The 27,329-nt window shown below is 44.3% G+C and overlaps 1 protein-coding gene and 1 long non-coding RNA gene across 2 annotated transcripts in view; one reads left to right on the forward strand and one right to left on the reverse strand.

Moving 5' to 3' along the window:
* LOC136327351 (uncharacterized) overlaps window positions 1-27,329 on the forward strand; it is a 187,353-nt gene that overhangs the window by 147,249 nt on the left and 12,775 nt on the right. The gene's annotated exons all lie outside the window — the stretch shown is intronic.
* Window positions 4,352-27,329, reverse strand: part of LOC136327349 (histone-lysine N-methyltransferase PRDM9-like) — a 32,952-nt gene continuing 9,974 nt past the window's right edge. Inside the window, exons 4-8 of the mRNA XM_066264506.1 lie at window positions 21,446-21,547; window positions 20,972-21,243; window positions 20,544-20,611; window positions 18,511-18,704; window positions 4,352-4,670 (exon numbers count right to left, since the gene is read on the reverse strand). Coding sequence (XP_066120603.1) covers window positions 4,573-4,670; window positions 18,511-18,704; window positions 20,544-20,611; window positions 20,972-21,243; window positions 21,446-21,547 — 734 coding nt within the window. The 3' untranslated portion in view covers window positions 4,352-4,572. The remainder of the gene's footprint in view (window positions 4,671-18,510; window positions 18,705-20,543; window positions 20,612-20,971; window positions 21,244-21,445; window positions 21,548-27,329) is intronic.

Here is a 27,329-nt window from a genome sequence, read left to right on the forward strand (position 1 = left end):
GGGAGAGCTTTAGGGTTAGGGGACCTGTAGGGGTTGAAAGATAGGATTTAGGAGGTTTGTTGATATAGGGTTTCAGATTTTTCTGTTTCGCAAGGGCAGGTTTCAGGGTTGATGTGTAGGGTTAGGTAGATTTTTCCAATTTTCTGATTGGCGAAGGTCTGCATGTGGTTCTGTAAGAAACTAGTGAACAAACATAAAAGGCAGGGTTCAAAAGTTAGAAAAATAAATAGGAGAGTGAGTGGACCAATGAAAGGCAATTGTCAAGATACCCAGGTTGTGCAAAACCACTGACTCCATGTTTACGAATTCGCTGGGCTTCAGAGAGAGAGAGAGAGAGAGAGAGAGAGAGTAGGAATAAGACAGGGCAGTGTGGCTAGTCCCCCTGTCCCTAGATCTACTTTTATAGAAATTTTTAAAGCAACAAGAAATTACCTGTATAGCTTGTTTGGTCCTTAGATAGATGGATATGTATTAGGAACTGGAAGAGGCTCATGGAGTGGGATTAGGTTGATATTTGGGGTGAGACAGATTAGGGTACAGGTTTCTGTACAATTAGTAGGGAGATACATATACTCGTGGTCTCACATGAGTAGAAAGCACCTGATTGGGTGAGGCAGGCTAAGAGGTGAATAGAGAATAGAAGGACAAGGGGTCGGTTTTGTTTCTCTGTTTCTGAGCTCCAGATGGTCAAGATGGAGGAAAGAGCCATCCCAATAAGTGGGGAGAGTAGAAGATTGTTAGCTAGGGTGACTGATTAAACATTCTTTAAAAACAAGTTTTCTGACTGTACAAATTCTTTTTTCTCAGTACAAATCTCCTACAACCTGCACAAACCTTCTACAACTTACTTAAACCTTCAGCTTTCATTCACTTTCTTATCCAGAAACAACTGGCCTTCATAACAACTTGCTTTTCCTTTTTCTTTCAAAAGTATTTTCATACCTTATACCTTCTATTATCAAAACCATACAATTTCTTTCTAGTCAGAACTCTTGATTTAAAAATTTTTACCTTTAGTGACAATCAAGTTGACTTTCTTTTTATCCTAGTTTCCCTTTTCCCAAAGCCTGACTAAAAGAGTCCTTAGTTTTTTCATATATTTGCCATACGTAGACCAACCAGCTTCAGGTTTGTGATTGGAGTAAGGCATTCTGTTTTTCATTTTAGCAGCAGTGGGAGTTGTCAGGATCACGATGTGTGGGCCTGTCCATGTGAAAGTCAGTCCTTGGGTGATGTACTGCTGGAAGTGCCTCTTGGACAGTCTTTGAACAGTTTGCTGAGTAACCTCTAAAACCTGCAAGTACTTAGGGAAAGGGTGGTTATATTTCTACACTTTGCAGTTAGAGTTTAAGTCCTAGTGACCACTGCTTCTAGCTGGAATTAGCAGCAGGTCCCAGCCTACAATAGGTATGGGCATTGAGACAAGAAGAATAAAGGAGATACTAAACATTAAATAAAGCAATAAAATCAGACTGTCAATACCCACAGTAGAGATCTTTGAGGGATAAATAAAACTTAAATATTCAAGCAAGGCATAGTAGATGGCCCTTGTGTTTACAAGAAATGAGATTAGCTTATCTGCTACTTGGAAGAAATACCTTAGGCTCGTGAATGATGTCCTTGGGCCTTCAGTGGCAATTCCCAGCATGCTGGGCAAGGTCAGGTCACAGGTAGCTGGAGCAGGGCTAGAGGAGACTGAGCCCTCCCTCCATGGAGCAAGGGGGCAGCTTACCTTCTCATGACCCTCTTTCCACAGCAGAGGTGTGTCCCTTGATGGGGCCAGGAAACCTGGCAGGCTTCAGTTCAATGACCTTTCTTTCCACTCTGGAGCAGGGCCTTGATGGAATGCTATGAAGCCCCTTAGGGTGCTGGAGCCAAAAGTTGGTATTTCCTGACTTCTTTTGGGTCTTATTTGCCTTCTCTGTTACTTCCTTGGTCATTATAGACCTTAAAAGCCATGCTCAGAAGATCTCACTGAGGGGCTTGGCTAAGAGCAAAATTGGGAATTTATTGTTTATAGAAGCCTATTAGACCGAGGAAAGAAAAGATTTGATCTGTAGTGGTAGGTGATTGGAGACTGTGGAGGGTCTGAGTTTGATCCAGGGTGAGACTTCAGGTGGTGGGGGTTAAGGCGATGCCTAGATAGACTAGGGACTGAGAATAAAGTTGAGCCTTAGCAGAGAAGACACAATATCCCTTCATGAGGAAGTTAAGAAAGGTGGCGGTGTGTCTGTGTCTCCTTGAGGCAGGCGGGGGGGGGGCTACAGAGGAGTAGATTATTTATATATTGTAAGAAAGAACTAGTTTTGAGATTGTATGCTGCTAAATCCTGAGCTAGTGCCTGCCCAAACAGGTGTGGGCTGTTTCTGATCCCCTGGGGTAAGACAGTCCACGTAAAGGTAAACAGAAAGTAAGAGTCAGGGTGTAGAGGAATGGTAAAGAAGGCATTCTTGAGGTCTAGGACGATGAAGTGAGTGGTGTTTGAGGGAATGTGTGACAGTAACTTGCAGAGATTAGGGACTACTGGATGGAGGGGAATTACTGCCTCACTGATTAGGTGTAAGGCTTGTACAAGATGATGAACCCCTGAAGGTTTTCGAACAGGAAGGGTGGGGATATTGCAGAAAGAGTCCGTGGGGATGAGTAAACCTGGTTTAAGAGGTGGGTAATTATTGGTTTAAGGCCTTAGAAACAGACACAGTTACACATTAAACAAAGACTTTACATAAAAGTTATGAATTAAGGAATTTAAATGAGTGCGCTTTACTTGTTTCAATTAAAATTATACTACAGATATTTTTTGACAAACAAAAAGACAAGATGGATTACTTACTCACATAGCTTAATATACAATTCTGCTTTTTAAAGTTTTTCGAGATGACAGGGAGTTGCCAGCATAGAGGGGAGAAAGAGAGAAGGCAGACGGATGGACAGTGTGAGCAGCTGGATGGAAAGAAGGAGGGTCAGAATCTGCAGGAGGAGGAGGAGGAGGTTAAAGTATATTGGTGTGGCGCCACATGGTCAGAGGAGTCAAAAGGATTTAGATCTCTGAGGAGAGGGGAGAGGGCGAGGAGGAAAGAGGCACAGTCACAGTTTGTAAGGAAGGAGGAAGGGTCGGAGAGGAGACAGACAGAACTGCAGTTTGTAAGGAGGGAAGAGAGGTCAGAGATGAGACAGGCAACGCAGCCAGAGCCACAGCTTCTAAGGAGCGGGGAGGTGATGAAGAACACAGTGGAGAAGGGAGAGGCCCCTGGTCAGCAGGGGAGGAGAAAGAGAGAGACTGGTGAATGAGAAAACAGAATTTATTGAAGGGAAGGTGTTTCTGGAAGGAAGAGACTCCAGCAAAAAAGATTTGTTGAGGGAGTAGAGAGGGGTCCCGAGAGAGGGGTGCCCTCAGGGGTCATGCAGGAGAAGGAGAGACTTGGGAGTTCATGGAGAAGGAAAGATTAGGAGCAGAGGTTTTAGGTGAGGTTTCTTTGGCCAAAAACGGCCTGCGTGTAGGACAGAAGGTACAGAAATTAAGGACAGGAGAGAAGGGAGAAGAAAGCCTGCATGTAAGGAACTTCTGATGCCTTCCCCGTCCGGTGGCAGAAATTGTCGAGATCTCTTAGGATATTGTAATCGAATGTCCCATTTTCAGGCCAATGGGAGTCATTGTCTAGTCTGTACTGAGGCCATGCCATGTTACAGAAGAAGATTAATTTCTTCGGTTTGAGCTCTGAGAGACCGAGTTTGGTGAGGATTTTTATGAGACATGCTAGGGATGTCTGGTAGGAAGGCTTAGACTCTGAAGAGCCCTTAGTGGAGACAGGTGAGCAAGAGGGGGCATCCCCACCTTTTGTCACTGTCCCAAGAGGAGAGAATCTCCATGTGAGGGAGTCATCCCTGATAGAGGTCGTCACCACCTGTCAGGGAGCTCTGAGGACGAGAAGTCCGAGAGAGTGGAGAGGTTTGGCTGGGCGCCTAGTCTTCCGTGCAGTCCACTGAGACTGAGTCAAACCCCTCAAAACGTGAGGCGTGTCAGAGAAAACTGACCAGGAAGGGGTGTTTTTAGTGAGAAATTTAGAGGCCAACCGGGGGGGAAGGGGATGGGAGAAACTCCTTACCTTCTGGTCCAGCAGGGGTTCAGGACAGGGTTAGACTGCTGGCCAATCAACCCACAATTACACGTCCAAACAGAATCAGGGAGTAAGCCTGGGACGAGCTGCTGCTGCCCATTGCTTCCCTGGTTGTAAGTTTGGGCGTCAAAGAGGGATTGTCCAGGCAGTTAGTACCCTGTCCTGGGTTTCGGCACCAGATGTAAGAATGAGACGGCACTCCATCACTAGATGTCAGGCTTTATTAGAGGAGAAAGACCTGCCGGGGCACTCCTCCAGGAGAACTGCACCGGGTTACAGACTAGGGGTGAGTTATATAGTGTTTGGGAGAGCCTGAGGGGATACTGAGGCAAAAGCCCTGGTATGTCCGGAATGCTCCTCCTTGGGGGGCTTGGAGCATGTGGGTGTTGAATCAAAAGTCCTGGTATGTCCAGAATGCTCCTCCTTGGGGGGCTTCGAGCATGTGGGTGTTGAATCAAAAGTCCTGGTATGTCCGGAGCCCCTCCTTGGGGCGGCTTGTCAGCTTTTTGGAATTCCTCTGTCTCAGGGGTGATAGTCCAGTAAGGGTGAGGTCTGACAGATAAGTGGAACATCAAGAGGGCGGTTTGGAATACACGTATCTATCATTCACCTCTGTTTCCCATCTCCTCTCTGCACAAACTGGGTTCTCCCTCAGCACTCCACCATCTTGGCTACTTCTCTCCTCCACATGGCCTTTTTCTGCTCCCTTTTCTTTGTTCTCTCCTCTAACGCTGATCTCAGGAACTAGAGAGCAAGCTCCCAGTCTGCCCCACTTTATAGTTTAGAAATTAAAACTTTTAATCCAATATACAAATAAGAAAGTCTCTGATACAAAGTCACTTATCTGAGGCATGATGGGAAGAACTTCTTTTCCCTTTCAATAGGAGATAATATTTACATATCCTATACTGATTTTAACTCTTTCTCCCTTCCTGGAGTCCTGAGACTAACATATACCTCTAGACAAAGGAATGGGAGGTAGACTCTAAAAGATTTATGAATGTGTTTGATATGCAAAATGACATCACTGTTGTGTTACTTTGTAAGGTTTTTTTTTTTGCATTTTTCTGAAGCTGGAAACAGGGAGAGACAGTCAGACAGACTCCCGCATGCGCCCGACCGGGATCCACCTGGCACGCCCACCATGGGGTGACGATCTTCCCACCAGGGGGCGATGCTCTGCCCATCCTGGGCGTCGCCATGTTGCAACCAGAGCCACTCTAGCGCCTGGGGCAGAGGCCACAGAGCCATCCCCAGCGCCCGGGCCATCTTTGCTCCAATGGAGCCTTGGCTGCGGGAGGGGAAGAGAGAGACAGAGAGGAAGGCGCGGTGGATGGGTGGAGAAGCAAATGGGTGCTTCTCCTGTGTGCCCTGGACCGGAATCGAACCCGGGTCCTCCGCACGCTAAGCCGACGCTCTACCGCTGAGCCAACCGGCCAGGGCCACTTTATAAGTTTTAATACATAGGAATGTTTTTATAGATCCTATAGACAAATGTTGTAAGCTTATTGTGTCATGCTCCCCCTCCTTTTCCCCCAACCTATATGTGATCAAGTCTATATAACTAGCTTCAGGGCTATTTTTCTCACACACGATTTGGGTTAGCTATACCCTGTATAAGTCATATACAGCCAGCTTAGTAATAAATCTCCTTCTAAAAATTCTTCTGTATCCTGCCTTGGTGTCTCTATGTAAACCCGCAAAAGTAAGGTATGCTACTTTACAACAATTGGTTGTTTTTTTTAGGTGCCAACAATTGGGCCCACACCTGTCACGTTGGTGTTTGGTACAATGCCATATGCACTGAGCTACATGGCCAGTGCCCCATAGGCTTTTTTAAATGTAGTATTTTAATCATCATTCATTTGAAGTTATTTTATATTTCTAATTGTGATGTGTTTGGGGGGTTATTTAGAAAATGTCATTTATGCCTTAAAGCATAAGGAGCTCATGTGTCCCTTTGATTAATATTTTTTAGCCTGACCAGGCAGTGGCGCAGTGAATAGAGCACCATACTGAAATGCAGAGGACCCAAGTTCTAAATCCTGAGGTCCCCAGCTTGAGTGCAGGCTCATCCGGCTTGAGCACGGGCTCAGCAGCTTGATTGTGGGATCACTGGCTTGAGCGTGGGATCATAGGCATGACCCCGTGGTTGCTGGCTTGAGCCTAAAGGTCACTGGATTGAAGCCCAAGGTCGCTGGCTTGAGCAAGGTAGCCCCCCAGTCAAGGCCCATATGAGAAAGCGATCAATGAACAATTAAGGAGCTGCAATGAAGAATTGATGCTTCTTATCTCTCTCCCTTTCTGCCTGTCTGTCCCTCTCTGTTTCTCTCTCAACCTGTATTTTAGGTAATGGCCCTGAGAACCAAACACACATTTTATATTCTTTTGAGCCTGGAAGCTGGTTGGATGTTGCTTTCTGTTGCTTTGTGGTCCCTCTTCAATATGTTTAAAGTGTACTTCTCTGTTGTCACTCTGTGCCCATGGAAGTTTCAGAAGAGAACTTAAGTACAATCACCTTAGTGTTAACATGAAGACTCCAAGAAACAGCTTGTTGACACCTTACCTTATTTCTTGTGTTTAACAGGTTTTGGGGTTTCCCAACAAAAAGTATTCTGTCAGGTGTGTCACATGTTCTCAAATTAGATGCATAGTTTTTGTTTTTTCTGAAGTGAGAAGCAGTGGGAGGCAGACAGACAGACTCCTGCATGCTCCCTACCAGGATCCACCCGGCATGCCCAACAGGGAGCGATGCCTGGCTTCTCTGGGGTGTTGCTTTGCTGTAGTTGGAGCCATTCTAGCACCTGAGGTGGAGGCCACGGAGCCATTCTCAGCTCCCAGGCCAACTCTGCTCCAATGGAGCCTTGGCTGCGGAAGGGGAAGAGAGAGACAGAGAGGAAGGAGAGGGGGAGGGGTGGAGAAGCAGATGGGCACTTCTCCTGTGTGTCCTGACTGGGAATCGAACCTGTGACTTCCACACACCCGGCTGATGCTCTACTGTTGAGCCAACCAGCAAGGGCCTGTCCATGTCACCTTTAAGAATCCAAGATTCTGGCCTGACCTGTGGTGGCACAGTGAATAGAGTATCAACTTGGAACTCTGGTTGCTGGTTTAAAACTCTAGGGTTGTCAGGTAAAGGGACACATGGAGGCAACTACTCTGAGGAGATGCTTTCTACTTTTTCTCTTGCTCTCTGTCTCCTCTCTTTTTTCTATAATCAATCTATAAATTCCCCCCCCAAAATCTAAATTATGTTATTCAGGTTTTTGAAATGTCCTATATATGCAATATAACCTCATTGTCTTATATTTTTGGGAATGTGAATTTCCCCAGAGCATGTATTATATGTTGAATATCTCTTGTCCATCTGATTATTTCACTTGATTATTAGCCCAGCTGCTAGAACTTTCAAAGTACGGAGAAATCTTTAAATTTCATCCCCCACAGTGTCGATGCATGGCATGTGACATGAATGGCTGGGGCACTAACTCCTGGAGAGTTCTGCAGCTGAGGTCATGGACATGTGTCAGCTAAGGGTAAGCATTGTTTCTGTTTCCTCTGTCAGTTACTTGGTTTATGTTTGTGGGGTTTGGTAGAATGTGGTAGTGCTGTGAGTTATGTTTCTCTCTTCTACATTTACATTGGTAGTGAAATATATTTTAGCTTCCTGCTTGAACTTAGGGAGCTATGAGATTTCTTCTATGGAGTCCTGGCTCTGTTTGCATTGTGAGTATCAGGTTCAGCTCCTGCATCTGTCATGTAGCAAGTGGGGTCAGGTGTTTGGCTTCATGTCTGAAGTTCGGTTATGGGGTCTTGGTTACAGGTCTTGGTCTGTCTCCGGGGTCTGTGGTTGAATCTGTATTCTGTTGTGCATCTGGGGTCTGAAGTCCCTTTGCATGTAGCCTCGTATCCGAGTTCCAGTGTGGGTCCCACAAGCAGCTGCAGTTCTAAGGCATGATGTATGGACTCTGGTGTCCAAGGCGCCGTGTCAGTTTCTGGCATTGGTGTGTCCTAGTCTCGGTTGGCTATGTAGACCAGTGTTTGGTGTGCAGTGCCGAGTCCTCATTTTGGTTTGAGAGTTGTTCCAGTGCTCAGCTTCAGCCATCTAGAGTCCTTGGGGTTCTGATTCTGTCTAAGGTCTCTCTGTTCAGTAATGGTTGTTATGTTCACACTGGCAGGAAAGTAGATACTAATGGGGAAAGAGAGCAAAGCGAATTGGAAATTCTATTCTATAATACAGAATATGTGGTAGAGCATTGGCATGTGGAAGTCCTGGGTTTGATTCCCGGCCAGGGCACACAGGAAAAGCATTCATCTGCTTCTCCACCCTTCTCCCCTTTCCTTTCTCTCTATCTCTCTCTTCCCCTCCAACAGAAGAGGCTCCAATGGAACAAATTGGCCTGGGTGCTGAGGATGGCTCCAGTTGCAGTGGAGCAACACCCCAGATAAGAAGAGCATCGCTCCCCAGTGGACTTGCCGGATGAATCCCGGCTGATGGCATGTGGGAGTCTGTCTCTCTGCCTTTCCACTTCTCACTTCAGAAACATACAAACAAAAACAAACAAACAAAAAATGAAATAGGTGTTCCAGAAAGAAGCTTCAGGGTTCCATTTAGTCTTATCTGATAGAAGGCTCCAGTATTCATAGGCTTGATGGCATATTAGAAGAATCCATTGTGTCCTGAGAAGTGCATTGTCCCTTCAGCCCTCTGGCTCAGGTTTGGGAGGAGTTTCCCCAAGGCACTGCCGGTCAGGTGAGGGGAAACAAGAGGGAAAAGGTTCCATTGTAGGAGAGGCACCATGGGAGTAAAAAATGGGTGGGAAACACTGAGGTTCAGAATCCAGAGTGTTTATGGTCAAGAAAGGTCATCCTTCCCAGCTGAAGAATAGAAACATGGTCCTAACAGAGATTTGGGCCTTTTATTTGTCATTTTATTCTGTCTTCCTGCTGAGAGAAACACAGTGGCCACGTTGTGGATTCATCACTCCACTTTTCATTGGTTTTCCAAATTTATCCGTTAATTTGATACCTAGAGAGAGAAGCACTTACTCATTGCTCCACTTAGTTGTTCCATTTAGTTATGTGCTCACTGGTTGCTCCTTTTAGGTGCCGACAATGGGGCTCACACCTGTTACCTTGGCATTTGGGAAAATGGTATCTGCACTTAGGTACATGGCCAGTGCCCCATAGGGTTTTTTAAAATGTAGTATTTTAATTATCATTCAATTGAAGTTATTTTACATTTCTAATTGTGATACATTTGGGAGGTTATTTAGAAAATATCATTTATACCTTAAACCATAAGGAGCTCGTAGGTCCCTCTTATTGATATTTTTTAGGTTCATGGCCATGACAGCAAGACACACACTTTATATTCTTTCAAACCATGAACTCGTTGAAGGTGGCTTTCTGTTGCTTTGTGGTCTCTGTAAATATGTGTGAATGCGCTTCTCTGTCACCCTGTGCACATGCCAGTTTCAGAAGAGAACTTAAGTACAAGTACCTTAGTGTTAGACATGAAGACTGCAAGGAGCAGCTTCTTTACCCCTTTACCTTATTTCTTGTGTCCAATATGTTTTGGGGTTTTCCAACAAAAAGTAATCTGTAAGATGTGTCACTTGTTCTCACATTAGCTGCATGTTATCCATGTCACCTTTGTGAATCTAAGATTCTGGCCTGACCTGTGGTGGTGCAGTGGATGGAGCATTGATTTGAAATGCTGAGGTTGGTGGTTTGAAACTCAAGGCTTGCTGGGTCAGGGCACAGGTTAGAGGCAAAACCTCTGAGGTGATGTTTCCTGCTCCTTCCCCCTTTCTATCTCTTCTGTCTTTTCTCTAAAATCAATCAGTAAATTTTTTCAAAAAATGTTAGATTCTGTTATTCAGTTTTTTTGAAGTGATCTACATACCCAGTATAACCTCATTGTCTTATATCAGTTCCCCTTAAGCCTTTATTATACATTGAATATTCCTTGTTCATCTTATTATTTCACTTGATTATTGGCCCACCTGCCAGAACTTTCAAAGTATAAGGACATTTTTTTCATTTTATTCCCCATAGTGTCAATAGCCAGGCATGTGACATGAATAGCTGGGACATTAAGTCCTGGAGAGTCCTGCAGCTGAGATCATGGACACGTGTTGGCTAAGGGTAAGCATTATTTCTGTTCCCTCTGTCAGTTACTTGGTTTATTTTTGTGGGGTTTGGTAGAATGTGGTAGTGCTGCTAGTGATGTTTCTCTCTTCTACATTTACACTGGTAATAAAATATATTTTCAAGCTCGCTGCTTGGACTTAGGGAATCATAAGATGTCCTTTATGGAGTCCTGGCTCTGTTTGCTTAGTGAGTATCAGGTTGAGCTCCGGCATTTGTCATGCTGCAAGTGTCAAGCAGCATGTCGTTTGGCTCTATGTCTGAAGTTCAGTTATGGGGTCTTGGTTACATATCAGGAGAGTCTCCAGGGTTTGTTGTATAATCTGTATTCTGCTGTGCACTTGGAGTCCCTTTGCATGTAGCCTTGTATCCGAGTTCTAATGTGGGTCCCTCGAGCAGCTCCAGTTCTAGAGCATGATGTATGGACTCTGGTGTCCAAGGTGCTGTGTCAGTTTCTGGCATTGGTGTTTCCTAGTCTTGGTTGGGTCTGTATACTAGTGTTTGGTGTTTGGTGCCAAGTCCCCTTTTTGGTTTGGGGGTTGGTCCATTGCTCAGTTTAAGTTGTCTAGGGTCTATGGGATCCTGATTTTGTCTAAGGACTCTGGTGTCTGTTCAGTAATGATGTTGGATGGGGAAAGAGAGCAAAGTGAATGGAAGATTTTATTCTATACAACTTGGAATACTTGCTCCAGGGAGAAGTCTCAAGGTTCCATTTAGTCAAATCTGATAGAAGGCTCCAATATTCGTTGGCTTGATGGCACATTAAAGAAATGTTGTGTTCTGAGATGTCCATCGTCCCCTCAGCCCTCTGGTTCAAGTTTGGGAGGAGTTTCTCCAAGGCAGTGCTGGTCATGTGTTTTGGGGAAGTGAGAGGGAAATGGTTCCAGTGTAGAATAAGTACCATTGGAGACTGAAATGGGTGGGAAACAGTGTGAGGTGCAGAATTCTTGTGTTGATGGTTAAAAAAAAAGTCTTTTCTAGGTGAAAAATAGAAACATGGTCCGAAGAGATATCTGGGTATTTTACTTTGTTTTTCTTCCCTGTGTTTTCAAGTTTATTTATTTATTTATTAATGTGCCTTGACCGCGGGCCTTCAGCAGACCAAGTAACCCCTTGCTTGAGCCAGCGACGTTGGGCTCAAGCTGGTGAGCTTTTGCTCAAACCAGATGAGCCCTTGCTCAAGCTGGCGACCTCGGGTTTCGAACCTGGGTCCTCCGCATCCCAGTCCAACGCTCTATCCACTGCGCTACCACCTGGTCAGGCTGTTTTCAAGTTTTTTGTTGAGAGAAATGCACTAGGCATGTTGCAGGTCTATCACAGCGTTTCCCATTAGATTTTTACATTTTTTACATTGATTTGAGAAAGAGAAAGAGATAGAGAAGCATAAAATCATTTTTTTTTTACAGAGACAGAAAGAGAGTCAGAGAGAGGGATAGATAGGGACAGACAGACAGGAATGGAGAGAGATGAGAAGCATCAATCATCAGTTTTTTGTTGTGACACCTTAGTTGTTCATTGATTGCTTTCTCACATGTGCCTTGACTGCAGGCCTTCAGCAGATTGAGTAACCCCTTGCTCGAGCCAGTGACCTTGGGTCCAAGCTGGTGACCTCTGCTCAAACTAGATGAGCCCGCGCTCAAGCTGATGACCTTGGGGTCTCGAACTTGGGTCCTCCACATCCCAGTCTGATGCTCTATCTACTGCACCACCGCCTGGTCAGTGAAATCATTTTTTCAATTAGTTGTTCCATTTAGTTGTGTACAATTTGGTCACTTCTCGTAGGTGCTAAGACCTATGACAAAACCCACAACCATGCACTGAGCCATCTGGTCAGGGCACCATAGGTTATTTTAAATTATTATCTTTCAGTTGATGAAATTATTTTAGGATTCCAATTGCAATGTATGTATGTTATATAAAATAGTATTTTTAGCCTGACCAGGTGGTGGCACAGTGGATAGAGCATCAGACTGGGATGTGGAGGACCCAGGTTCAAGACCCCAAGGTCTCCAGCTTTAGCACGGGCTCATCTGGTTTGAGCAAAAGCTCACCAGCTTGGACCCAAGGTTGCTGGCTCAAGCAGGGGGTTACTCGGTCTGCTGAAGGCCCACGGTCAAGGTACATATGAGAGAGCAATCAATGAACAACTAGGGTGTCACAACAAAAAACTGATGATTGATGCTTCTCATTTCTCTCCATTCTTGTCTGTCTGTCCCTATCTATCCCTCTCTCTGACTCTCTCTGTAAAAAATAATAAATAAATAAATAGAGAGGGAAAATAAAAATAGATGTTAACCATATTTAAAAAAATAAAATAGTATTTTATAAGTGTAAGTATAAGGACTTCCTGGTTTATCTGTTACTAATAATTTCAAGGTCAACTGTCATGAGAGGAGGAAACGGGTTATATAATTTCAAATCTTTGAAGTCTGTTGTCACTTGCTTTATGTTGCAATATAGTCCCTTTTAAATGTGTCCTCAATGTGAGTCTCTGCTGTTATATTGTGTGCACCTTGAGAACAACACCTTGGTGGTGGTCAGGAGGAACAGGGGTGGGTACAGTGCATTATCTGTCAGTGGTTATATTGCAGGAATCAAAGGACAAAAACGCCCAGACAACTTGATGAAGGAAGTAGAATTTATTTAGCTGGTGAAGCAGCGTGACCCCAAAGAGGCAACCAAACACGTGCTCCCCAAAGTTAGATTTCTTACATCTTATATACCTTTTATAGAATACAGGGTTTTCATGCAAGGGGCTCCTGATTCCTTTGTCTAGTATAAGTCACTCCCATGACTCCAGGATAGGAGAGTGAATTTAGGTGGAATTAGAGGATAAGTGTTGGATTTTTAAATTAAGGTATGTAAACTTTGTTTTTTAACAGCTTTTGAGAAAAGTGAAGGGGTTTTCAGATAAGTTCTATCTTCTTTGCTCTGTGAAGCAAGTGGCCCCAGGCACCCTTTCAGAGAACTATAGGAAGTAGTTAATCTAGAACTGGCTGACTCCGTTATCCCTGAAGGCTCCCTTTCTTTGCATTTTTCTTTTTCTTACTTCTCAAGAAAGAGGGTGCCTGTCCCTCTTTCCTCAGTTGATCCACTTACCTGCTTATGTTAAGTAAGTTTCTTTTTATCTCTCTGTGGATTTTCTTTTTTTGTGGTAATCTATTGGTTCTGAAAGAGGTATTCTCTATCCCTAAATGAGAGAGTTAGATGAAACCCATGGTTATGCCCTGGCTGGTAACTCAGTTAGTTAGAGTGTCATTCTGATACAAGGTGGTAGGCTCAATCCTGTCAGGGGACATCTAAGAATTAATGAATGCATGAGAACATTGGTGATGTCATATTTGGAGTTTAGCAGTTCTAAAAGATGTCAGTGCCATACTATAGTAGTCTGAATTTGCCATTTTCTAACAATATATCAGGCAGAGCTTATTTTTATAAGATTAGGTACTTGGTCCTGTCAAAATAAGAAACATGAAAACTGGGAGGTTTTAAAGAGTTTATCTGAGCCAAAATGACTCCAAACATTTGGAATGAAGATCTCCAATCCTGCAGACTGACAGTGTAGCAATTTCTATTTCAATTATTTATTTAAATTTAATTTTAGAGAATGGAGAGAGAGAAAGAGGGAGAGAGAGGGTGGAGGGAGAGAGAGAGAGAGAGAGAGATGGAGGAGCAGAAAGCATCAACTTCCATATATGCCTTGATCAGGCGATTCCAGTTTTTTGTTTATTTATTTTAGAGTGTGGAGACAGGGAAGCAATTTTTTTTTGTGAGAGACTGAGAGAGGACAGATAGTGACAGACAGAAAGGGAGAGAGATGAGAAGCATTAATTCTTTGTTGGGGCACCTTAGTTGTTTATTGATTGCTCTCTCATATGTGTCTTGACCAGGAGGCTCTAGCAGAGTGAGTGACCCCTTACTCAAGGCAGCAACCTTGAGCTTCAAGCCAGTGACCATGGAGTCATGTCTATGATTCCATGCTTAAGCCTGCAACCCTGCACTCAAGCTGGTGAACCTTGTGCTCAAGCCAGTGACCTTGGGGTTTTGAACATGGTTCCTCTGCATCCCAGTCCAATGCTCTATGCACTGCACCACTGCCTGGTCAGGCACCATTCCCATTTTATAGATTAAAAAACAGGCACAGAGAAGTTGAGAATCTTGCCTTAGGTTGCAGAGCTTGTGAGGGCAGAGCTGAGATTCAAACCCACTATGGAATTATCTGGAGTCCATGTGGTGTACACCATGATGCTCACCCTTAAAGGGCAGTGAGGAGAGAGTGAAGGAGACCAGGTGCCCAGACTGAGCCAGGCACACAGACATGCACACAAACATGTTCCTCCCTGGATTTCAGCTCTGATTCTACAGAAGTCAGAGGAAACCAGGACAGGAGCCAAGAGAAGCCAAGGAAGGAGGGTGGTGAGCCTACTAGGAGAGAAGGCTCCACTTCCTGGGAGTCAAGAAATACCTTTCCCTGGTGAGTCTGTCTCAAATCCCTATTCCTGGGCAGTAACCTAAGTAGATTGACTCCATACTTCCATGTTTCCAGGGGTTAAGATTCTGTGCTTGACAGCGTGAGTTCTCTGTGGCCCTCCTGGAGCTCTCTGGTTTCAATGACAGGGGGAATGAGGTATGTGGGCTTCATAGTTTTATGGAGATAAGATTTACTAGAACAGGAGGACAAGAGACCATGGAGATCGGTGTTGACATTTCCATAGCACTAAAAGAACTGTGTCTTGTCATAAAAGTGAAAAACTTGTTTAACCAGTTACTTCTGTACTAATTAGTCTTGGGAAGGTAAGGGGTCAGTAGACTTGTTCTGAGTCCCCTCAGAGCTGGGGTATCACCTGTGTCACAGCTGTAGCTGGATTAATGCTAATGACTCACTCACCCTCCTTGCAAACTGAGGGCTTCTCCCCTGACTGTCATCTAGTGTCCATGGAAAACTAACTTCCGTGTAAAGCCTCACTCACACTCCCTGCAAACATAGGGCTTCTCCCATGAGTGTGTTCTCTGGTCTGTGAGGAGAGTTGGGCAATGAAAAGCCTCACTCACACTCCCTGAAAACATAGAGCTTCTCCCCAGAGAGTGTCCTTTGGTGTCTGAGGAGAGTTGACTTCTTTTTTCTTTTTTACAGGGACAGAGAGTCAGATAGAGGGATAGATAGAGACAGACAGGAACTCAGAGAGATGAGAAGCATCAATCATCAGGTTTTTGTTGCGACACTTTAGTTCATTGATTGCTTCCTCATGTGCCTTGACCGCGGGCCTTCAGCAGACCGAGTAACCCCTTACTCGAGCCAACGACATTCGGTCCAAGATGGTGAGCTTTTTCCTCAAGCCAGATGAGCCCTCATCCCAGTCTGACACTCTATCCACTGCACCACTGCCTGGTCAGGTGAGAGTTGACTTCTGTGTAAAGCCTTGCTCACACTCCCTGCAAATATAGGGCTTCTCCCTTGAGTGTGTCCTCTGATGTGTGAGGAGAGTTGACTTCTGTGTGAAGCCTCGCTCACACTCCCTGCAAACATAGGGCTTCTCCCCTGAGTGTGTCCTCTGGTGTATGAGGAGAGTTGACTGCAGTGAAAAGCCTCGCTCACACTCCCTGCAAACATAGGGCTTCTCCCCTGAGTGTGTCCTCTGGTGTCTGAGGAGAGTTAACTTCATTGAAAATCCTCGCTTACACTCCCTGCAAACATAGGGCTTCTCCCCTGAGTGTGTCCTCTGGTGTATTAGGAGATATGTCTTCTGTGTGAAGCCTCGCTCACACTCCCTGCAAGCATAGGGCTTCTCCCCTGAGTGTGTTTTTTGGTGTCTGAGGAGAGTTGCTTTCTGTGAAAAGCCTTGCTTACACTCCTTGCAAACATAGGGCTTCTCTCCTGAGTGTGTCCTCTGGTGTATGAGGAGACATGACTTTCGTTTGAAGCCTCGCTCACACTCCCTGCAAACATAGGGCTTCACCCCTGAGTGTGTACTCTGGTGTATAAGGAGATATGACTTTCGTTTGAAGCCTCGCTCACACTCCCTGCAAACATAGGGTTTCTCCCCTGAGTGTATACTCTGGTGTATAAGGAGATATGACTTTCGTTTGAAGCCTCGCTCACACTCCCTGCAAACATAGGGCTTCTCCCCTGAGTGTGTCCTCTGCTGTCTGAGGAGATGTGACCCATCATCAAAGCCTTGCCCACACTCTCTATACTTTACAGATACAATTCTTGAAATTCCTACTCTCATAGACAGTTTTTCTGTGTCCACTGAATTCACTTTCTGGCCTCTGCTGGGTGCTTCCTGCAGCACTCTCTCTTGCTCACTAGAGCTTCCCAAGTGTCCTTTGGGAGTTTTAAAAAAGGCCCTTGAAATCCTTCTTGGACTGGTCCTTTTAAGCAAATGTTTGGACTTTCCTTTGACTTTTTGACCTTCAGCTTTGTCATCCTTTGTGTGTATCATCCAGCTGTGTGTATCAGTATGTTGCTGCTGCTGATTTGGATCCTCTGGGCAGGGATCCTCTGATTGGAGGTGTTTTCTTGCAGATGTTCCTGGGAGAATTTGAGAGGGATGATTGAGTCCCACATGTTGGCTGAGGAATTTCTGACTGGAGAATGCCAGAGAGCAGGAGGGACATGGGTGTATCTCTGGCTGTAGTTCTGCTGAAAGAGAAAATTTTGGTCAGGACAGATGTTGACAAGGCTGCCTGAGTCATATGTTTTGTGTGCTATTAAGACCTGTCCCATCAGTCATTCTTATGTGGTTGACAGTGTAATCTCTGTCTCTCACTAAGTGTTTCTTTAGTCTGTTTTCTCTTTTCATTTTTATGTACTGTATCTTCTTTAGAAATCCAGAAAGCCCATATCAAGGGTCCTTCGTATGCATTACCAGATGAGAGACTTTCAAGTAGCTTCAGGGGCTGTTTCACCCCTTGTATGGGTGGAACAATACTGACCTATCCTATATACATGTAGCTTTTAAAACAGTTATTTAGAAAGACCACTGGCCCCAACTAGAAATTGCTTTCCTCATAGTTTCCCACAGATGATAAACTGAAAATATGTCCTTCCTCAAAGCTCACATCAAATATTCATACTTGATTTTATTCAGTGTCAGCCCATTTCATATACAATGTAAAGTCTTGTTTCAAAATATTTCCTCAATCATACTTGTTAAAAAATTGATTGATTTTTAGAGAGGCAAAGAGAGGAGGAGGAGGATGGAGAGGAAAAATAGGAAGACGAAGAGGAGAGAAAAGAAGAAGAAGAAGAAGAAGAAGAAGAAGAAGAAAGAGAGAGAGAGAGAGAGAGAGAGAGAGAGAGGCATTTATTCATTTTTCTACCTAGGCATGCAGTCACTGGCCATTTCTTGTATGTGCCCTGACCCAGGCTCAACCTTGGTATTTCAAGTTGGTGCTTAAGTGACTGAGCTAACCAGCCAGATCCCCCAACCATACTTCTGACATACTTGACTCCTACTCCTATCCCTCTCCAGCTAATCCATAATCTTCTCTCACTTGGAGATGAAGTAATCTCTGAGAGGATTACTCACTGAAGTGTATTTTTCAAAAAATAACAAAGCAAATCTTAGAGAATAAGCCACCCTGTAGTCTAGAACAGCACCACCATCCCACCTCACTCAGGAAGGTCCCATGCATCTCAGCGTGGATCACACCACTGAATTTCCAGGCTGCTGCACATCTCTCCAACCTCTGCTCTTACCCTTTATGCTAGACAGCGGTGGAACTTAGAAAACAGGCCCTGGCCAGTTTTCCCAGTGAATAGAGTGTTGGCCTGGTATGTGGATGTCCCAGGTTTGATCCCCAGTCAGGACACACATGAAAAGCGACGATCTGCTTATCTTCCCCTTCCTCTTCCTCTGCTCTCTCTCTTTTTCCCTCCCACAGCCAGTGGCTCAATTGGTTTGATCATCAGCTTGATAGCTCAGTTGGTTCAAGTGTTGACCTCAGGTGTTGAGGATAGCTCAACTAGTCTGAGCATGGACCTCAGACTGGGGTTGCTGTGTGGATCCTGGTCAAGGCACATGAAGGAATCTGTCTCTCCCTTCTCCTCTCACTTAAAAAAATTAAATAAAAAATAAAAAATAAAAATATTTTTTTCTAAGAATCAAAGGCATATGAAATGAATCCTTAATTTCTGAAGCATCTGATTCAAAATCTTACTGACTTTAGAGTGTACCATGAAAATGTCTAAGGTGAGTTCTCTCTTTATTTTCATTTTGAAGAATGTTGTGCCCACCTCTAGCTGCTGCAAGCTCTCTTTTCCACTTGCTGCCGCACTTGATGCCCAGCTTCTGGCCACACACGTCACTGTACCCGACCAGCAGCTCACAGTCTGGCCTGATGACCCGGCAGGTTCGGTAGAAAATCTGCCTGCGATACTGAAAGGCCACCAGGTTCTGCTCTTCATCATTCCGGGCATAGTTCACATACCTGGGATTGAGGCAGGTGAAAGAAAAGAAACCCACAGGCGATGAGCTCCTACTGCCTCTCAGATCCATGTCCAGCTCTGACACTCAGGTTCTGATGTCACCCACTCCCACAGTGATCCTGGAGAACCTTTTGTTCAATGTCTCACCCTTTTACAATGTCAAATGACTTTCTATCTCCAGGTCCTACTTATGGGGCTCATCCTGCCTAATACCATTTTCCAAAGCCAATTCCAGATGTAACCTCCACTTTGATTGGCCATAAAACCCGCTGACCTCTAGCTTTTCCAAACTAACTCAGGTTCTGTTTTATATCACAGAACTTGCTACTTGATGTTGGGCTCTGTTTAGATTAGTTCACATCATTCAATACTCAGCCCAAGTCCATTTTTTCTTCTTTAAAATTTTTTTTACAGGGACAGAGAGAGAGAGAGAGAGAGAGAGAGAGTCAGAGAGAGGGATAGATAGGGACAGCCAGACAGGAATGGAGAGAGATGAGAAGCATCAATCATCAGTTTTTCATTGAGACACCTTAGTTGTTCATTGATTTCATTCTCATATGTGCCTTGACTGCAGGCCTTCAGCAGACTGGGTAATTCCTTGCTTGAGCCAGCGACCTTGGGTCCAAGCTGGTGAGCTTTTTGCTCAAGCCAGATGAGCCTGCGCTCAAGCTGGCTACCTCAGGGTCTCAAACCTGGGTCCTCGGCATCCCAGTCTGATGCTTTATCCACTGTGCCACTGCCTGGTCAGGCGAAGTACATCTTTTCTTGAGAGGCCTTTCTCTATTCTCACATTTTATTTAGATAGCATTTGATGCCTCACCCAGGTTTCCATAAAAACCTGGAGGTCTCCCCCTGCCCACTGAAGTGAGAAGCAGGGAGGCAGACAGATTTCCACATGCACCTGACCGGGATCCACCTGGCATGCCCACCAAGGGGTGATGCTCAGCCCATCTGGAGTGTTGCTCCATTCTAGTACCTGAGGCAGAGGCCATGAAGCCGTCCTCAGTGCTGGGGCCAACTTTGCTCCAGTGGAGCCTTGGCTGTGGGAGGGGAAGAGAGAGATAGAGATAAAGGAGAGGGGGAAGGGCAGAGAAGCAGATGAGCGCTTTTCTGTGCCCTGGGTGGGAGTTAAACCCTGGACTTCCATGGCCGGGACAGTGCTCTACCGCTGAGCCAACTGGCCAGGACTTGGAGGTCTCTTTGTCTTAGCAAATTCATAAAGAACAATAATAGCTTATTCACATTCTGTAGCCTCTGATAAAAGAGCCCCTCAGGGAAGTGGCCAATGATCATTGATCTGTGGGGTTCAGAACTCAGCTCTAGTTAGAAATGAGGCTGGGATAATTTGCTGCCCTCAGAGGTGTAGGCTATCCATGGTAGAGGTATTCTGGGACTCTGCACTTCTCAAAAAAATAGGAAAATTATAGTTAAACATTTCTAAAATGTATTGTTTCATCATGTCTGCAATTAGTTCTTCATAAGAAGATGGGTTATATGATCTGTTTAAGTAATGAATACCTTCCTCTAACATGGAATACTATAGTTAGGGCTTGCTTAGATAATGTTCATTAGATCAATTAAAGTGTAATCCAAAGCCCTCAAAATTTTTTTCAGTGCCTAAATTTTGTCTAGCATAGAGATTTATATTTTGAGGACATAAGCTATATTTTTATCTTCTTTTTTCCTCTGTATACTTCTTGCTTTAAAAGAGCACTGAATGGAGAAAAAAGAGGAACAGAGGATTGAGGGATACCACTGAGGGAGGCATGATGAGAAGGAAAGATGTATGGGCCTGAGAGGGATGAGTGTTTTTTTGACTCCCAGAAACTTCTTGGCCTTACCTCATCCAGTTGGCCCAGGATTCATCCTTCCCATCCACATACTCATTGCAGTTTCTCCCTTTGGTGATCTGCATTTCAGGAAGAAAAAATAAAGGCTTTTTTAGGATGATGAGTTAATAAAATTATTTTACTCTACTGTCAACAAAGCTCTTTCAGCTTGCATGCACTGCCACTCGTGACCACAAGATATTTTCCTTACTCGTCACATCTGAGTTGACCTGTCCACTCAGGGCTGGGAGGAGGCATTCCTTTGTGTTTGTACCATTTTGCTCCCACTTAACCTGTGATTCTCAACAGGAGTTCTCTGGTCTGCAAAGTCTACCATATTTTCTCCATCCATGTCCTAGCATGTAGAAGGGCAGGTCCCACCATGCCATGGGAGGGATGTGGGAAGCCACAAGACAGAGGAAGAGGTAAATACTTCTCACCTGCCAGGAGTATCCATTGTTGCCTGCCTCTTCATCTTCTGTGATCTGGCCCTCATAAGGGCCAAAGTGCAGACCCACTGGCAGAGCAGATGCCTCATTCCACACTCCAAGACCAGCTTCAGGGATGCCTGATGCTCTGATTCTCAACCCAGGGGGCAGAGTGAGGGCTGCGTGGTTTGGATGCCCCTTATCCACTGCGCTGTCTTTTACAAATGTAGGGGGCCCATGCACGTCACAACTGTCAATGAAGTAGTTCTGACAATTCTCACAATCTGGGGGTGAGAGCAACAGGGATTAGGGAAGGTGTAGTGCATGTTTCTGGACATATAGAGCTTCAGAGAGAGCCCAGGCACTCACATCATTAAGCCTCACTTCTGTAATGTGGGTCCATAGGGGAACTGAATGCTGTAAGGGCCAAATGATTAGATGACATTATTGTATGAAGAGTTAGCATGCTTTGTTAGGGTCACTTACAGAGGTAGTCATTGTCCTGGGGCTCGCTGATCTCTTGGTGCACATGGCCTTTTCTTTCTTGTAAGCTATCCATCTTTACTTCAGTCTCCTTTCTCCTGAGTTCTAAGTTGGAGAAGAGTGAGTTTGGTGGAGTCTGGAGTGTTAGTCCCTATTTTGTCAGAAAACACACAAACTCCTTCCATCAAATTATCACCTGTCCTTCTATACACTCTGGTATTTTCCTTTGTCAACTATTGGCTCAGACAGCCCCTATATTAGTAAGCCTCTACACTGACTACAGATGGCCAATTCAATTTTAGTTTCTAGATCTTCTCATTATGAGGTGTAACTTCTCAAATTTTAGTTATTCATAAAATATTTATTAAGGGCACAGTATATGTAAGGTATTGAGGAAAGGCCTGGTATACAACACCAGCAGCATATGGTTACTATTATCAGAAATGTTTTTATTGGACAACGTGTATGTGTCAGTTATTTTACATTGAACTTAAGCCCTAGCCAGTTGCTCAGTGAATAGAGCTTTGGCCAGTGTATGTCCCGGGTTTGATTCCCATCAGGGTATATAGAAGAAGCAACCATCTCCTTCTCCACCCCTCCCTCTCCACCTTCTCTCCTTCTTCCTTTCCTGCAGCCAGTGGCTCAATTGGTTTGAACAGTAGCCTTGGGCACTGAGGATGGCTCGGTTAGCTAAGAGCACATCATCCTGAGGTGCTAAAAACCAGCTCAGTACTTGAGAATTGGGGTTGCCGAGTAGATCCTGTTAAGAGTGCATATGTGAGTCAACCTCACTATCTCCCCTCGTCTTACCTAAAAAATAAATACATACACAAATAAATTGAACTGAATACTGTCAAAGAGTACATGCAGCCTGACCAGGTGGTGGCACAGTGGATAGCCTCGGACTGTGGTGCGGAAGGACCCAGGTTCGAGACCCCGAGGTCACCAGCTTGAGTGCAGGTTCATCTGGCTTGAGCAAAAGCCCACCAGCTTGGACCCAAGGTCGCTGGCTCCAGCAAGAGTTACTTCGTCTGCTGAAGGCTCCCGGTCAAGGCACATATGAGAAAGCAATCAATGAACAACTAAGGTGTCGCAATGTGCAACAAAAAACTAAATGATGCTTCTCATCTCTCTGTTCCTGTCTGTCTGTCCCTGTCTATCCCTCTCTCTGACTCTCTCTCTGTCTCTGTAAATAAATAAATAAATAAATAAATAAAATTAAAAAAAAAATAAAAGAGTACATGCACGTATCTTCACCTTACACATTAGCATTCAAGAGCTCAGATAATTTGTAAGATTTGTCCAAAGGTCCAGTGCTAAATTCACTCTCAGTTTAAAGCTTAAATCCAGGCCTATCCAAAGTTCACCCCATACAACTAGGCCATAGCCTTCTTAGAGGACTCAGAGGAACTGGAATCTACAAATAATTTTTTTTGTATTTTTCTGAAGCTGGAAACGGGGAGAGACAGTCAGAGAGACTCCCACATGTGCCCGACCGGGATCCACCCGGCATGCCCACCAGGGACGACGAGGACTCAGAGGAACTGGAATCTACAAATGATTTTTTCTTAACCAATTTTCATCTAGAGTGTTTTCTAGAGGGTCTTGCTTCTCCTGGATGGAGTGTGATGCTGAAGACTCAAGTTTTGAAACTCTGAGGCTGCCAGCTTCAGTGGGGGCTACTCAGGCTTTAGTGCAGGCTCACCAGCTTGAGCACAGGGTTGCCAACTTGAGTGTGGGATCATAGGCATGACCCCATGGTTGCTGGCTCAAGTCCAAGGTATCAGGCTTGAGCAAGGGGTCACTCACTGTGCTGTAGCCCCCCAGTCAGGGCACATATGGGAAAGCAATCGATGAACAACTAAGGAGCTGCAATGAAGAATTGATAGTTTACATCTCTCTCCTTTTCAGCCAGTCTGTCACTGTCTGTTCCTCCCTCTCTATCTCTCAGTAAAAGAAAAAAGAAAAAAAATTGGCCATTTATGTCAAAAATATAATAAAGGTCACTTAACTAGACAGAAAGGCCATTTCTTTAATATAACACTTTCTCTTTTCTGTCTTTGTTGTGGACTGTAGATGGCAAAAAGCCATTGTAGATTCGAGGTTTAGCAAAAGGTTGAGTTCTCCCCCCTCCATCTCCATATTTGGCTTTGATGCTGAGTGTTTGCACCCATTCTATTTGCTTCTTTGGGTTGCTGGAAGCAATATACATGCCCTTCCTCTGACTTTTTGTTTGTTTCAGATGTTGGTAGATATCACTAATGTATCCTGTTTTTGCCTTGGGAGAGTTCTTGTCTTAGCCTTAGATGTGCAACTTTGTATCAAGGTCCTTGATTTGCATATGGCTATATAATAAAGAGAACTGGGGCTATGGGGCACCAGGATACTGCCAGGCATGTTGAAGAGCCCTCTCGGTCCTATCGTTTTTGTTTTGATAAGTGTGTTTTCTTAATTCCGCACCTTTATTAGGAGCCGCGCTAGTCCGCGGCAAGTGGCTCCCAAACAGAAGACTTGAGTATGAGTACGAGGAAACTAAAACTGAAGGAAGGTGACGAAACTCCCCAAGTGAAGTGCACACAGTGAGTAAAGAAAGTTTGTGAGGAAAGTGTAGTCAGGAGTAAAAGATTATGGGACAGATAGGGTAAAAAATAAGGGTCCTTTATGTAGAAATGATTCCGTATGAAGACAAATCGTTGTCTGAAGAGTATCAGGGTGAGCTGGAAACAGAGGGATGTGAATAAAAGGATAACTTGGGAGTCTGAGGATGACAGGGGGGATAAAAAATCCATGGCTATGGCTGCCTTAGCCGTGGGGCCTTCGCTGCCCTCAGCTCCTTCCTACATTCAACCCTCTGCTCCTCTGTTCCCTTATCTGGCTGATTCCGGAGTCTATAGCTCAAAATCTGGGAAATCCCCTCTCCAACAATCTATAGACCAGGCTCGAAATATAGGGGAAACAATAGATGGCTTTACCCATTTTCCTGTTGTAGAAAGACAGGATGATACAGGGAGACTAGTGCAAGAACATGAACCTGTACCTTTTAGAACTCTGAAAGAGCTTAAACTTGCTTGTGTTCAGTGTGGGCCTACTGCCCCCTTTTCACTTGGTTTATTAGATACTATTAGTGCAAAGGCTCTTCCCCCAAATGGCTGGAAGGCGATTGCTTGTGCTTGTCTCTCCGGGGGTAATTATTTGCTGTGGAAGTTGGACTTTCTTGAGAATGGAAAAGAGACTCAGGTATTAGGAAGATTGCAGCTTTTCCTGTCATGGTCTGATTTTCTTTAATGTTTTGACTGTGGTCTTCTGAACTATCATTTTGTTTCTTTCTTGTTCTTTGCCTGGAGGTTGAGGCAGGGGACCTGTGTTGGATCTGACTATAGAAAATATCCCAGCAGCTGCCAAGAGCAAATTTTCTCAGGGAGATTTTGTTTAGTCACATCCTTCAGTCCCTCTGTCTGAAAATGCCCTGACTAATATCTGGCAGGCATCTTTCTAATCTGAATGTGCTCTGAAATCCTGGGTTTCTCTCTGGTTTGTTGGGTTTGTCTAATTCTTGTCTCTGTTTAGACTTTGTTTAATGTTGTTTAAAATGTATCTGTTTTTAAGGCCTGAATTAAGTTTTTTTGCATGCAAAAATTGGAAATGCTATCTCTAATATTTATAAAAAATAAAATGTTTTTAGAACTTGTAAGGAGCACTCATTTAAATTTAAATAGAATAGAATGTCGATCCTTAAGACTTACTGATTTGGTTAGTGCATTATGAGGTATGTTCAGAGTTAGGAGCCAAATCGCAATTTAAATATTAGGATTAGTCAAAGTTACATGCTATACTTGTGTATTTTGTATGTAAATTGTATTGTTATGTGTAAGGTTATCTCAGGCCAAACAAAGGAATTGAGCAAAATTAGCAGGGTCCTAATAAGTCATTTCAGGAATTTGTCTCACGGCTAATTTAGGCAGTTAGAAGACTAGTATAAAGACGCTAATTCTGCTTCTCAGGCCACGTCCTGCAAAAGGGCCCCAAGAAAATGGGTGATTTGGCTCCTCTGATTTTTCCAATTGATTAAAAAAAAATAGCCCTGGTCGGTTGGCTCAGCGGTAGAGCGTCGGCCTGGCATGCAGGGGACCCGGGTTCAATTCCTGGCCAGGGTACATAGGAGAAGCACCCATTTGCTTCTCCACCCCCCCTCCTTCCTCTCTGTCTCTCTCTTCCCCTCCCACAGCCAAGGCTCCATTGGAGCAAAGATGGCCCGGGCGCTGGGGATGGCTCCTTGGCCGCTGCCCTAGGCGCTAGAGTGGCTCTGGTTGCGGCAGAGCGACGCCCCTGGTGGGCGTGCTGGGTGGGTCCCAGTCGGGCGCATGCGGGAGTCTGTCTGACTGTCTCTCCCCATTTCCAGCTTCAGAAAAATTAAAAAAAAAAAAAAAGGTCAGGAACGCCCTGAAATGGAACTAACAATACAAGGCTGTAAATTTAAAGGACTTTTAGATACTGGAGCTGATATATCTGTTATTGCTAAGCCACATTGGCCTTCTTCCTGGCCAACTCATGCAGCAGCCACAGAATTACAAGGTATAGGGCAGAGTAAATCCCCTCAACAAAGTTCTGGGAAGATTAAGAAGGTCATTCTGGATTTTTTCAGCCTTATGTGCTCCCTGGATTGCCAGTTAATTTGTGGGGTAGAGATGTTTTGAAAAATATGGGAGCATTACTTGTCAGTCCTAATAATTTAGTCAGCACTCAAATGCTTGATCAGGAATTTTTGCCCACTAAGGGACTAGGGAAAGAACAGCAAGGAATTCTCACCCCCATAGAAGTGGCACTCAATACCAGAAGGTGTGGATTAGGATATCAAAATTTAGCATAGGGGCCTTGGTAGCTCCAGCTACCCCAGTAATGCATTGTGCAGGCCCAATTACTTGGAAATCAGATAATCCTTTGTGGATAGACCACTGGCCCCTTTCTCAGGAGAAACTTAGGAGAGCTGCTCAATTGGTACAAGAGCAGCTACAGCTTGGGCACATCGAACCGTCCAATAGTCTGTGGAATATGCCTATATTTGTCATTAAAAAGAAATCAGGAACCTGGAGACTATTACAAGATTTGAGAGCAATAAATAAGACTGGAAATTATGGGTCCTCTCCAGCTAGACTCCCTTCTCCTGCTGCCATTCCATGGAATTTTCACCTTGTAATTATTGACTTGAAGGATTGCTTTTTTACTATTCCTTTAAACCTGCATGATTGCAAGTGTTTTGCATTCAGTGTTCCTTCATTTAATTTCTAGGCTCCAATGGAGCAATACCAGTGGAGAGTTTTCCTCAAGGTATGGCTAACAGTCCTACCTTGTGCCAAAAATACGTTTCTCAAGCTATCTCTCCAGTATGAAGGCAGTACCCTAAGGTGCACATAATTCATTATATGGATAATATTCTTATCACTCATCCAGATAAAGACACTGTGTTGATCATTTTGCAACAACTAGAATATTCTTTGAAAGAATCAGGACTTTATATAGCTCCTAAAAAAGTACAGCAATCTTTACCTTTTTCTTATTTAGCACAAATTGTTGAGGGACAACAAATTTGTCCACAGAAAATAGAAATCAGGACAGATTATTTGCAAACTTTAAATAATTTCCAGAAACTGTTAGGAGACATTAACTGGCTTAGACCTTCCTTGAAATTAACTACTGGGGAACTGAAACCACTTTTTGATATTCTTAGAGGCTCGGCTAAACCAACTTCTGCTCGGCTACTTACAGCTGCGGGACAACAAGCTTTAAAGCTTGTAGAAAAAGCCTTGCAACAAGCACAACTAAAATGCATAAATCCTGAAGAATCAATTGCCTTACTAATTTGTCCTTCAAGTTACACTCCAACGGGACT

Source organism: Saccopteryx bilineata, chromosome 2, assembly GCF_036850765.1.
Source record: "Saccopteryx bilineata isolate mSacBil1 chromosome 2, mSacBil1_pri_phased_curated, whole genome shotgun sequence".
In the NCBI taxonomy this organism is placed as follows: Eukaryota; Metazoa; Chordata; class Mammalia; order Chiroptera; family Emballonuridae; genus Saccopteryx; species Saccopteryx bilineata.